Source organism: Pezoporus wallicus, unplaced genomic scaffold (assembly GCF_028554395.1).
Source record: "Pezoporus wallicus isolate ANWC-B61680 ecotype Strahan unplaced genomic scaffold, APGP_CSIRO_Pwel_v1 contig_8179, whole genome shotgun sequence".
Lineage (NCBI taxonomy): Eukaryota > Metazoa > Chordata > Aves > Psittaciformes > Psittacidae > Pezoporus > Pezoporus wallicus.
This window is the reverse complement of record NW_026639968.1, coordinates 18,146-31,868: the sequence shown is the minus strand read 5'-3', so window position 1 is coordinate 31,868 and position 13,723 is coordinate 18,146. Positions and strand designations below refer to the sequence as shown.

Below are 13,723 nucleotides of genomic sequence, written 5' to 3'. Positions count from 1 at the left end.
ATCATTCCTTAGTTCATGGACCATCCCTATAAAGTTTGTTGAGTTCATTCAGTTCATGAAGTCAGGCTTCAAGTGTCGTAACGGACCTTCAGGGAAGGAGAACATGGTATATGGTGTTGGAGTGTTGCCTGATGACGTCACTGCTGAGCTCATCTCATTTCATCTAAGTTTATTCTTTGTTGGGGTGATGATCAAAAGGTAGTTGGGTTCTGTCAGTAGTGACCTGAAGACAGTACTGGGAGACTCATGATGCTGCAGCCACTGCTGCCTTTCCACGACTTCATTCTCTGATGATGATCATGACCGCACATATTTTCTTTGCAAAGTCCGGAGTTCACAGCTACAGGTTGCGTGGAGAAGAGATTCAGAGCAGCCCTGCAAAGAAAGACTTGGGGTGTTGGTTGATGAGAAAATTAACATGAGCCAGCAGTGTGTGCTCGCAGCCCTGAAAGCCAACCGTATCCTGGGCTGCATCAAAAGAAGAGTGACCAACAGGTTGAAGGAGGTGGTCCTGCCCCTCTACTCCGCTCTCATGAGACCTTTTGGAGTATTGTGTGCAGTTCTGGTGTCCTCAACATAAGGACATGGAGCTGTTGGATCAAGTCCAGAGGAGGGCCACGATGATGATCAGGGGGCTGGAGCAACTCCCATATGAGGACAGGCTGAGAGAGTTGGGGCTGTTCAGCCTGGAGAAGAGAAGGCTGTGTGGATACTTCATAGCAGCCTTCCAGTATCTGAAGGGGGGGCCTACAAGGATTCTGGGAGGGACTCTTCATTAGGGACTGCAATGATAGGAATTGGGGTAATGGGTTCAAACTTAAACAGGAGAATGTTAGATTAGTTATAAGGAAGTTCTTTACTGTTGTGGTTTAAGTCCAGCTGGTAACTCAGAAACAGGAACCTGTTCACTCACTCCCCCCCCCCCCCCCCCCCCCCCACCTTCCTTCCCCTGCTCCTGGAGGCATGGGGGGAAGGATCAAAAGAATGTAACTCCTACGGGTTGAGATAAGAACAGTCCAATAACTAAGGTATAACAAAAAAACACTACTGCTACCACCACAAATAATAACGATAAGGGAAATAACAAGGGAAGAGAATACAACCGCTCACTACCGCCAACAGATTCCCAGCCCGACCTGAGCAGCGATTTTGGCCTTCCAGGTAACTCCCTGAAGTTTATATACTGGGCATGATGTGCTTTGGTACGGAATACCTCTTTCGGTAGTTTGGGTCAGGTGTCCTGTCACTGCTTCCTCCTGGCTTCCCCTCCTCCCTGGCAGAGCATGCGACTCAGAAAGTCCTTTGTCAGAGTAAACATTACTTAGCAACAACTAAAAACATTGGTGTTATCAGCATTGTTTCCAGGCTAAAAGTCAAAACCACAGCACTGCACCAGCTACTAAGGACAGAGAAAAATGACTGCTACTGCTGAACCCAGGAAAGTATCCACCCCTATTTCATACCATTCACGTCATGCTCAAATCCCACATTTTTCAATATACCATCACTCTTGTCTTATATATATATATACACACACACACAAATCCACATGCACAAAAAGAGAGAGAGATCATTCATTAGTGCATGGACCAATTCCTATAAAGCTGCTGAGTTCATCCGGTCCATGATTTCAGGCTCCATCTCTTGTAACAGTCTTTCAGAGCAGGGGAGATGGTGTGCAGTGTTGCATTGTTGCCTGCTGATGACACCAGAGAACTTGTCTGGTTTCATCAAAGTTCATTCTTTGTTGGAATGATGGTTGGAAGGAAGTCAGGGCAAGTCGCTGGTGACCTGAAGGCATCTAGTTGGTGGGCTATAAAAGTACTACATAGCAGGCAACAGTATACAGTTGACTACTGTCCTGGGTTAAACAGTAGCAGTCATTTTTCTCCTTCTTAGTAGCTGGTGCAGAGCTGTAGTTTTGACTTTCCGCCTGGGAACAAGGCTGATAACACCGATGTTTTCAGTTGTTGCTAAGTAATGTTTACTTTGACCAAGGACTCTCTGAGTCTCATGCTCTGCCAGGGAGGAAGGGAAGTTGGGAGGAAGCAGAGACAGGACACCTGACCCAAATTAGCCAAAGAGGTATTCCATACCACAGCATGTCATGCCCAGTATATAAACTAGGGGCAGTTACCCGGAAGGGCTAGATCATTGCTCGAGTCGGGCTCGGTATCGGTCAGCGGGTGGTAAGCAGTTGTATTCTCTTCCCTTGTTATTACCCTTATCATTATTGTCATTGGTGGTAGTAGTAGTCGTTTTGTGGTAAACCTTAGCTACTGGACTGTTCTTATCTCAACCTGTGGGCGTCACATTCTTTTGATTCTCCCCATTTCTGTGGGAAAGGAGGGGGCGGGAGAGTGAGCAAGCGGCTGCGTGGTTCTGGGTTGCCAGCTGGGCTTAAAAAACAACAAATTCATTGGCTGTTTTCCCCTAAAATCAAATCCCCTTGAGGTACACATTGGACTTCCCCATCTTCCTGCATTACCCACACAAGTATATCTGGGTCCCTGAGCAAAAACAATCCCACGAGTGGTTTTGCCTTTACCTGAAGCAGGAATAACCCAGACTGTCTTCCCCAACAAGTTCTTTATGTGCACCACAGGAACTTTATCCCCTTCTACAGTATGTAAAAGTTCTGACTGAGCTGTGCCAACACTGTTGGCAGATCCTCTGGTGTTGACCAACCAGGTGGCTTTTGGTAAGTGTGTATCCCAATGTTTGAAAGTCTCTCCACCCATTGCTCTCAGTGTAGTACTTATCAGCCCATTTTACCGTTTGATTTTCCCAGAAGCTGGAGCATGATAGGGGATGTGATATACCCACTCAATGCCATGCTCTCTGGCCCAAGTGCCTATGAGGTAGTTCCGGAAATCTGACTCAATTCTCTCTGGGGTGCCATGTCACCACAAAATTTGTTTCTCAAGGCCCAGGATAGTGTTCCGGGCAGTGGCATGGGGCACCGTGTATGTTTCCAGCCATCCGGTGGTTGCCTCCACCATGGTAAGCACATGGCACTTGCCTTGGCGGGTTGGTGGGAATGTGATATAGTCAGTCTTCCAGGCCTCCCCATATTTGTACTTCAACCATCATCCTCCATACCAAAGAGCCTTTAACCATTTTGCCTTCCTTAATTGCAGCACGTGTTTCACACTCATGAATAACCTGGGCAATAGTGTCCATTGTTAAATCCACCCCTCGATCACAAGTCCTTCTATATGTTGCATTTCTGCCCTGATGTCCTGAAGTGTCATGGGCCCACCGGGCCAAAAATAATTCACTCTTATTTTGCCAATCTAAGTCCATCTGAGCCACTTCAATCTTAGCAGCTTTATCCACTTGTTGGTTGTTCTGGTGTTCCTCAGTGGCCCGACTCTTGGGTACATGAGCATCTACATGACGTACCTTCACCACCAGGTTCTGCACCCTGGCAGCAATATCTTTCCACAGTGCAGCAGCCCAGATGGGTTTACCTCTGCATTGCCAGTTGCTCTGATTCCACTGCTGCAACCACCCCCACAGGGCATTTGCCACCATCCATGAGTCAGTATAAAGTACTGGCCACTTTTCTCATTCAGCAATGTCCAAGGCCATCTGGATGGCTTTCACCTCGGCAAACTGACTCGATTCACCCTCTTCTTCAACAGTTTCTGCAACTTGTCGTCGGGGACTCCATACATCTGCTTTCCATCTCCGATGCTTTCCCACAATACGGCAGGACCCATCAGTAAACAAGGCATACTGCTTTTTCACTTTCTGACAGTTTGTTATATGGTGGGGCCTCTTCAGCATGCATCACCTCCTGCTCTGGTGACATTCCAAAATCTTTGCCAATTGGCCAGTCCATGATGACTTCTAAAATGCCTGGACAACTGTGATTTCCTATTCGAGCTCATTGTGTAATTAGTGCAGCCCACTTACTCCATGCAGAATGAGTTTCGTGATGTGTAGAGGAGACCCTGCCTTTGAACATCCAGCCCAGCACCGGCAGCCGGGGTGCCAGGAGGAGCTGTGCTTCAGTGCCAATCACTTCTGAAGCAGCTCGAACCCCTTCATAGGCTGCCAGTATCTCTTTCTCAGTTGGGGTATAGCTGGCCTCAGATCCTTTGTATCCCTGACTCCAAAAACCGAGGGGTCAACCTCAAGTCTCCCCTGGAGCTTTCTTCCAGAGGCTCCAGGTAGGACCATTCTCCCCGGCTGCGGTGTAGAGTACATTTTTTGTATCTGGCCTGGTCCGGACTGGTCCAAGGGCTACTGCATGAACTCTCTTTCATTTAATTTCTTCAAAGTTTTTTTGTACTCAGGGCCCCATTTAAAATCATTCTTCTTCCAGGTCACATGATAGAGAGTTCTTACAATCGAACTGTAATTTGGGATGTGCATTCTCTAGAACCCCACAACACCTAAGAAAGCTTGTGTTTCTTTCTTACTAATTAGTGGAGACATTGCTGTTATCTTTCTGATCACATCTGTGGGGATCTGATGATGTCCGTCTTGCCGTTTTATTATCAGAAATTGAATCTCCTGTGCTGGTCCCATGAAATTACTCTGTTTTATGGCAAGACAAACTTTTAGCAGGATTTCGATTATTTTCCTGCCTTTCTCAAAATCTTCTTCTCCTTTATTGCCCACACAATAATGTCATCAATGTATTGCAGGTGTTCTGGAGCTTGCCCTTGTTCCAGTGCAGTCTAGCGCAGTCCATGGCAAATGGTAGGGCTTTGTTTCCACCCCGGGGCAGTGGGTTCTAAGTGTCCTGGAAGCCCCTCCAAGTAAAAGTGAACTGTGGTCTGCATTCTGCTGCCAAAGGAATTGAGAAAAATGCATTGGCAATATCAGTTGTGGCATACCACTTGTCTCCCTTTGACTCCAATTCATACTGCAGTTCTAGCATGTCTGGTACGGCAGCACTCAGTGGTGGTGTGACTTCATTCAGGCCACGATAGTCTACTGTTAGTCTAAACTCTGCATTAGACTTTTTTACTGGCCCTATAGGGCTATTAAAGGGTGAGTGGGTCCTGTTGATCTCTTCTTGGCTCTCCCGTCTATGGCTCAGCCTATGGATGGGAATCAGATTGTCTCGGTTGGTGTGATATTGCCACTGGTGCACTGTTGTGGTTGCGATTGTTGTTCTTTGACCTTCAGCAACCCCTCGACAGAAGGATCCTCTGAGACACCAGGCAAAGTGGACAGCTGCTTAATTTCCTCAGTCTCCAAAGCAGAAATACCAAAAGCCCATTGGTACCCTTTTGGGTCTTTGAAGTACCCTCTCCTGAGGTCATCTATGCCAAGGATGCATGGAGCATCTGGACTAGTCACAATGGGGTGCTTTTGCCATTTCCTCCCAGTCAGGCTGATTTCAGCCTCCAGTACAGTCATCTCTTGGGATCCTCCTGTCACTCCAGGAACAGAAACGGGTTCCACCCCTTGACAGCTTGATGGCATCAGGGTACACTGTGCACCAGTATCTACTAGAGCCTTATACTTCTGTGAGACTGATGTGCCAGGCCATCTGATCCACACAGTCCCAGAAACCTGGTTGTCCCTTACCTCCACCTGGCTGGAGGTAGGGCCTCTCTAATACTTATCTTAAGATTCTTCAAATTCTTCTTGTACAGAAGGATTAGAATTTCTTTTCATAGGTGTTGAAGTTTCACTTCATCTGGGATATTCCCTACCAGAGATTGAAACGGGAACTTTCCTGTCAGGATCCCCATTTATAATTGTTTTTCTTTGCAATTCACTTACTCCTATTCCAGGATTGAGTTAGGTTTTCCATCCCACTTTCTCATGTCTTCTCCATGATCCCGCAGGTAAAACTGTAGGGTGCCCCATTGTGTGTACCTTCTATGTCTTCCCTCTTGAGCAACAGGGCGCTTACTACTAATTGCTGAGATGCATATCTGTGCATGTTTGGAGCTGGATAGATCATCTCTCAGTTGCTGGAATACCCAGGACGGTTTTTCCACAGCTGAATTGATGGATGGGGAGAGATTGTCTTCAAACTCCTGGAACTGATGACTCCATCCACTGTTGGTGCTGCTTCTTCCTTCCAGCTTATTGTTGCAAATGAGTTTGCATATGATGATGGTGCACTCTGTGTAAATTTCCACCACATGAGTCATCTACATTCACCTTCATCTGGATCTGTGGGTGGCTGCTCGGTGTCCAACTTACGATAAATCATTTCTAGAATGACTCAGGAACTGAAGGCCTTTATCGTGGTCCACGTGCCTGGGTGACATATATCATTATCCTTGTAGGGATACCTTTTATTCACAGCTACCAAGAGCCTCCTCCAGAGGCTGAGTATTCATTTCTCTTTCACAATCACTTTGTCAATTCTCCTTTCCCCAGAAAGAGATCCCAGCTGCTTGGCTTCTCTACCCTCTAATTTGAAAGTTTTGGCCCCATTTTCCCAGCACTGGAGCACCCAAGTGATGATGTGCTCACCTGGATGATGGCTGAAATCTTTTCGCATATTATGCAGCTCAGTCAAGGACAGGGATCGAGAGGTTACCTCTTGTTCTGCCTCTTACTCTGTTTCTTGTAATGATTCCTCTAGTTCTGCTAATGGACCCTCTAGTTCTGGTATTGGCCCTTCTTCATCTTCCTTTACTAAACAAGTTGGTTTTCATTTCCATTTCCTCTTGTGCATGGAAGCAACTGATACTGACACGGGTTGGTTCTCTTGTTCAAATATATCACCCATTGCCAGGGTCTGAGTGGTTGTCATGCTCATTGTCGGGGTTTGAGTAGTCGCAGTACTTGTCACAGGAATTAAAACAGCTGCAGTGTTTGTTGCTGAAGTTTGAATAGCCACCATAGTTGCCGCTGGGGTTTGAGTGGCTGCAGTGCTTGTTATGGGGGTAAAAATAACTGCGGTATCTGTTGCTGGAGTTTGAATAGCCATGGTACTGGTCATCAGTTTGAGTAGCTACAGTGCTTGCTGTGAAGACTGAAGTGGTTCCAGTGCTTGTCGCCGGGGTTTGAGGAGCCATAGTTCTTCCACTGGGATTTGAGTAACTACAAGTGTGTTTCACATGGGGTAAAGTAGCCAAAATTCTTGTCTCTGGAGTTTGAGTCCCTCTTTTTCTCCTTCAAGCTGCAGTGATTCTCATGGGGGTTGGAGTAGCCACATATAGCTGTTTCACCCTAAGCAAGATCTGAACTATATTCAGCAGTGTACTGTTTCCTAGCAATAGGGCCAGGATGGTTTCAGCATCCCAAGAATACTCAAAATTTTCAAAATTCTCAAATGCTGCTGTAAATAGCCTAGTGGGAGAGACACAGAGGAATATCTCCTTCATTGGTTGGCTCTCCAATGAGAAAAATGAAGAGGTATGAGGTTAGATGGTTCTGCTTTCTATCCCACTTCCTCATGTCCTCTCCGTGGTTCCACAGGTAAAACCACAGGGTACCCTGTGGTGTGTACCTTCTTTATACTTCCTCTTGAGCAGAAGAAAGCTTACTATTAATAGCTGAGATGCTGCTCCCTATGGTGGGGAGTAGGATGTCTCCTCTTTTTGCTGCTGGGGCTCCTGCAACAGTTTCTCACATTGTTCAGACAGTTTTTCCACAGCAGAGACATAAGACCGTAGGGAGGAAAAGAGGTTTTGTTTGTATTGCAGTTGGCAAGCTAATTAATTCACTGTTGGTGCCTCTTCATCTTTCCACTGCATTATTGCCAATGAGTTGGCATATGATGATGGCGCACTTTGTATGAATTTCCACCACGACTGGTGTGTAATGGGCTTGGCCTGGGTCTGTGGGTAACTGTTCGGGTCAAAATAAATCATCTGTAGTGCAGCTAGTTCCCTTAGGTACTGGATACCTCTCTCCATTACTGACCACTTCCCCGGGATACATACATCTTCCTTGAAAGGGATACCTTTCCTTCACAGCTGACAGGAGTTGCCTCCAGAGGCTGAGGGATTGCATCCTTTTCCCAATTACCTTGTCAACTTTTGCTTCCCTAGAAAGAGATCTCAGCTCCTTGGCTTCATACTGTCCTACACACCCTGCCACTAATAACTATCCAGCCTTGGGGATGATCTCTTGGTGTTTTTTTCAATAGTTGCTTAACCTTAAACAAGACATGAAACACATTCAGCAGCATACTGATCGCAAGCAATAAGGCCATGCTGGTTTCAACATGCCAAGAATAAGCAATTCACTACCTCGTGTAGGAGGTTTTCCACAGCTTTTACTGCCTCCCCTCCCAACTCTTTGTGCATCCCCAGCATACTCACTCATGGGGCATTGTGAGAAACAGAAGGCCTTGATGCTATGCAAGCACTGTTCAGCAATATCTAAAACATGGATGTGTTATCAACACTGTTTTGATCACAAATCCAAAACACACCACCATAAGACCCTCTGTTATGGTTTAACCCCAGCTGGCAACTAAGTACCATGCAGCCGCTCACTCACTCTGAACCCAGGACAGCGGCTATGAAGAAAACTAACTCCATCCAGTGGATAAGTAATTGTACTGTGTTAATAGCAAACATAGAATCATAGAATAGTTAGGGTTGGAAAGGACCTTAAGATCATCTAGTTCCAACCCCCCTGCCTTGGGCAGGGACACCTCACACTAAACCATGTCGCCCAAGGCTCTGTCCAGCCTGGCCTTGAACACTGCCAGGGATGGAGCATTCACAGCCTCCCTGGGCAACCCTTTCTAGTGCCTCACCACCCTCACAGTAAAGAACTTCCTCCTTATATCTAATCTAAAATTCCCCTGTTTAAGTTTGAACCCATTACCCCTTGTCTTATCTCTACAGTTCCTAAGGAAGAGTCCCTCCCCAGCATCCTTGCAGGCCCCTTCATATACCGGAAGGCTGCTATGAGATCTCCACGCAGCCTTCTCTTCTCCAGGATGAACAGCCCCAACTCTCTCAACCTGTCCTCATACAGGAGGTGCTCCAGCCCCTGGATCATCCTCGTGGCCCTCCTCTGGACATGTTCCAACAGTTCCATGTCCTTTTTATGTTGAGGACACCAGAACTGAACTCAGTACTCCAAGTGGGGTCTCACGAGAGCAGAGGGGCAGGATCACCTCCTTCGACCTGCTGGTCACGCTCCTTTTGATGCAGCCCAGGGATACGGTTGGCTTTCTGGGCCGCAAGCGCGCAATGCCGGCTCATGTTCATTTTCTCATCCACCAACACCCCCAAGTCCTTCTCCGCAGGGCTGTTCTGAAACTCTTCTCCACCCAACCTGTAGGTATGCCTGGGATTGCTCTGACCCAGGTGTAGGACCTTGCACTTAGCTTTGCGCAAGTGCTAAGTGTCTTTTAGCAACTTCATTCACCAGCTCCCTCAGGCCTCGCTGATGGATTTCACCAGGAAACATAATTCACTTGTGCACATGTTCTTGTAATTATTGGATTGGAGCAACAGTAGGTAGGCCAACTCCATCTCTCTAGTAGAGAATCATACCAACATGCTAGTGGCTTTCAGGTAGGTGTTCAGAAATTCCTTAGTGGTCTCTTGTCTACTCCAGTGTATATATAATCCTATAGCTTTCATCTACATATAGCAGTGATCACTTTCTTGTATGTGGTCTGAGTTGTGCAACCCATTATTAATGCCAGTGTTTGCTCATGGCCTTGACCTTAAGCAGCCCCTTGGTGTTCTGTGTTTATCAGGTGTTGTGGGTTCAACAGGACAGCTAGTTTCAGGAACTTACTGGTCCTTGGGAGATGTTCACACACTGTCTTCATGAAGTTCAAAAAGTTCATGAAGAGCCTCATGAAGTTCAACCAGGGGAATGGCAAAGTCCTGCACCTGGGGAAGAACATCCCCATGCATCAACATATGATTGGGGCCACCCAGATGGAATCCATCAGGCAAGATATTGCCAGCAGGTCAAGGGAGGTGTTCCTTCCCCTCAGCACTGGTGAGGCCATACCTGGAATTCTGTGTCTAGTTCTGGGATCCCCAGTACAAGAGAGACATGGGGATACTGGAAGGAGTCCAGTACAGGGCCACGAAGATGATTAATAGACTAGAGTATCTCTAGTATGATAAAAGTCTGAGACACCTGGGACTGTTTAGTCTAAAGAAGAGATGGCTTAGAGGGAAACTCATCAAGGTATATAAATACCTGAAGGGAGAATGCAAAGAAGGCAGTGACAGGCTCTTTTCAGTGGTGCCCAGTGACAGGACAAGAGGCAATGATAACAAGCTGAAACACAGTAGGTTCCATCTGAGAATCAGGAAACACTTTTTCACTGTGAGGGTGGCTGAGCACTGTAAGGGATTGTCCAGTTGTGGAGTCTGCCTCCTTGGAGATATTCAAAAGCTATCTGGATATAGTCCTGGGCAACTTGCTCTAGGTGACTGTGCTTGAGCAGGGGGTTTGGACCAGATGACCTCCAGAGGTCCCTTCCAACGTCAATCATAATGCGATTTTCAGCATGTACTTTTCCTCTCTTTGGCCTCCTTTTTTCAGGTAACTGTTGCTCCATCCATGCACATAAGTACCTAATAAGTTAATTCACACAAACTCATGTAGAAGAGGCTTTTATGACCATTCTTTATGTTGTGTAAACTTGAACTGTAGAACTCTGTACTGCAGGATGTTGTAGATGTTAAAAGTTTACATGGCTTTAAAAAGCAATGGGTAAATTCACAGAGGAAGTATTGGGTGAGGACTGTTAATATAAGGCTCTATATCTGGCTTGGGAAATTCATGAATTGTTTGAGATCGAGGCACATTCTGGAGACTTGCTATTTACTTGCCCTCCTCTTATGCAAACCCTCAAGGGTTTGTGATTGGCTCCTGCTGAGAACAGGTTCTACTCTAAATGGCCAGATCTAGTGTTAGTTAGCTACTCTTAACATGATCAGTTACAAGACAAAAGTAGAAGGATTAATGGAGGGGTGGGGGGGGGGAGGTCTGTAGGTGAGGTATCTTGGTGAAATTTGGGAATATAGCTACTGAGATAGTCTCTCTGAGTTTTAATTTATGAAACAGATTTTATGTATAAAGTATATTAATGCATTTTGCATTTGCCCCTTAACCTGTCTGATGATTCTGTCTTGCAGAAAGCACCTCTACTGCTACATTACAGACCCAAAATGGACTTGCTGTAGGAGAACTTTATTGTCCTTCTGGACATTTGGTTTTTTGTTTTGGTATTGTTTTGGTTTGGGTTTGTTTTGTTTTTTTTTCAGAGACTGTCATCTCACACCTTAGTGCAGCACTCAACTCTCATATGACATGAACCAGCAGAATCATTTTGGAATCTTATAGTGCTTCTATAGCAGACTGTCCTGAATATTTCTAGGGATCTGCTTCATGGATTTTTGAACTCTCTCTCTATATATATATTTATTTATTTATTTATTTTTGTACAAATGAAATAAATTGCAACTCAACAGGATTCTACCAGCACTGAGTTTACAGGTAGTGAAAACACTTCAGAATTCCATGGAGCTCAGCCTAATTCATCTATTTGTAGTTACATAAAAATAAGTTAAAATGGTATGGAAGAGATTTTAAATGTTGCTTTTAACACCAAATTACTACATTTACTTATTTTTTTGTCTTTAAACTTTACAACTTGTTTCATTGTTTTTCTGAGGTGTTCTTGTTTTATGTAGTTATTCCCAATTATGTGAGCTTTAATCAAGCCGTTCTATAGAGCATTGAACATAGCTAATGATACAGTGACTGGTGATATTTATTATGCTGAATTAAAAACTTCCTAAAAGCCTGGAGATCCAATTGCTTCATTATTTTTTCACAATGTTTGTTCTTCAGTAATGTTTTAATATCCTCCCTTTGCATGTTGATTTTAAATGAGTTCACTTGATTTTTTTTAAATATGCCTTAATATTTTGCCGTGGCATAAGTTACATCTGATCATAACAAATATTTATCAGTGATGAACTTGTGAAATTGTTTTAAAGCAAATATGTCATATAATATGGGCTTGCAAAAATAAAATCTTAGTTTAGGGAGTATTTGCTATTTCGTTAGCTGTTGGGTACCTTTTGTTGACGTTGCGCAAGTTTCCATTTCACTAGTTAAAAATTCTTCAGGTAACTGCAAACCATTTCTGTGTTTCTTTTACTGTTTTCTGTATGAAACCATAGCTGTTTAGAACTCAATTACTATTTATCTCTGAGGTCAGATTAGGTTACAGGGGCACCCTCTGGCCTTAATGGATAATTTTGCTTGTGTCAATCCCTGAGAGAAGCAAACTGCCATATGTGTTTGTGTGTCTGTGTACAGACATGCATGCACCTTAGAGAATCCACCTTCAATAGTGCTTAGCAGTGCTGACTACATTGATTGAAAGGCTTTTTAAGATAGTCAGCTTCATAAAAATGTGTTAATAGTTGAGAGTTACTTCTGCAAGCTGTATGCTGCATAGCATTATATATAGCATGGATGTGAGCGTGTCTGACATGGAGACTTAAGTAACTGAAAATAAGAAGCAATTTTATTGGCAGCCTCCAGCTCTGAGTTTTCCTGTCAGCTGAAAATAGCAGTTATATCAAACACTTTATTATTTCATAAAATGTCAATGGCTAGGAAAATCAGTATACCTGTTAGCACTGTCCTGCTTCTTCTGGCTGTGCTCCCCTACCTTTCAAGAAAGCATTGCTTAATGTTACTTGATAATAGGAGGTTGATCTCATAAGAGGCTTATTCAAGTATTCTAAATCTTAATGCCTCTGCTCATCTTCCGTGTTTTTCTTAATTGAACTTCTCAGTTCTTCTTTTCCTAGTTCAGCTGTTGCTAGAGGGAATCTCTAAGTTCACTTGTTTGTCTTAGGAAATAGAATCATCAAATCATAGAATGGTTTGGGTTGGAAAGGACCTTAAGAGCAACTAGTTCCAACCCCCCTGCCATGGGCAGGGGGACCTCACACTAAACCATGTCACCCAGAGCCCTGTCCAACCTGGCTTTCAATACTGACAGGGATGGAGCATTCACAACTTCCTTGGGAATGCTCCATCCCTGGGGCCCTTGTTTTCATTTATGGCCATAGATGGTGAATGGTGAAGAAATTGAGAGAAATGCAAAGAGAATGTCTACTGAACTATGGGGATGGAGGCCACTGGAGTACTACCATCTCTGCAAACGATAATGTGGTAGTACTACATTTGAACACCTGGGTTAGGATGTCAAGGCTTAGAGAATGTGTATGTGATGGAATTAGAAGTTTGCTCTGGTTTTGCTGTACTGTTTCTGGACTCCCTTACCTACAATTTATCTTTTATCTGGTTTTAGCATTAATAGAACTGACAGAAGAGGACATGCAAGTTCTAATTAGTCTCTAGTTTTGACAGTTTTTCACAAAATATTGAATGCAGGATGTATATGTAAGTTAACATAATAGGCCTTTCTGGAGCTCTTCATGTGGATATTATTGTATACTTCCCAGTGTAAATCAGGAGCTGGTTCCAGTTTGTGAGGACTCCAGAGTTTGCAAATATGGTTATAAACACCTATCCTCCATGCACACCTAATGTACCTGACAGAGACATGGAGCTCAAGTCCGTAGACCATGTAAATGCCTAATTCGTTGTTCAGCCACAGTCTAAGGGTTTAGTAAATATATTTGTGATTGGTCTACCTCAGTATATGTACGCTGTGTAACCTTATTGCAAGATCAGATGTTGATGCAGTGCTGTTGAAGTTTATTTGTATTTTAGCGTTTCCCTGTGTAGCTCTCCAACCGAAAGAAGTTAGCAGTTACAA

The 13,723-nt window shown here is 44.5% G+C and overlaps 1 protein-coding gene across 3 annotated transcripts in view; it reads left to right on the top strand.

The window, feature by feature from the left end:
• LOC130603367 (polycomb group RING finger protein 3-like) overlaps positions 1–12,444 on the top strand; it is a 32,170-nt gene extending 19,726 nt beyond the window's left edge. For all 3 annotated transcript variants that reach the window (XM_057417038.1, XM_057417037.1, XM_057417036.1), the window contains one exon: positions 11,055–12,444. In XM_057417038.1, the coding sequence (XP_057273021.1) occupies positions 11,055–11,102 (48 nt within the window). In that variant the 3' untranslated portion in view covers positions 11,103–12,444. The remainder of the gene's footprint in view (positions 1–11,054) is intronic.
• The last annotated feature ends 1,279 nt before the right edge of the window (positions 12,445–13,723 follow it).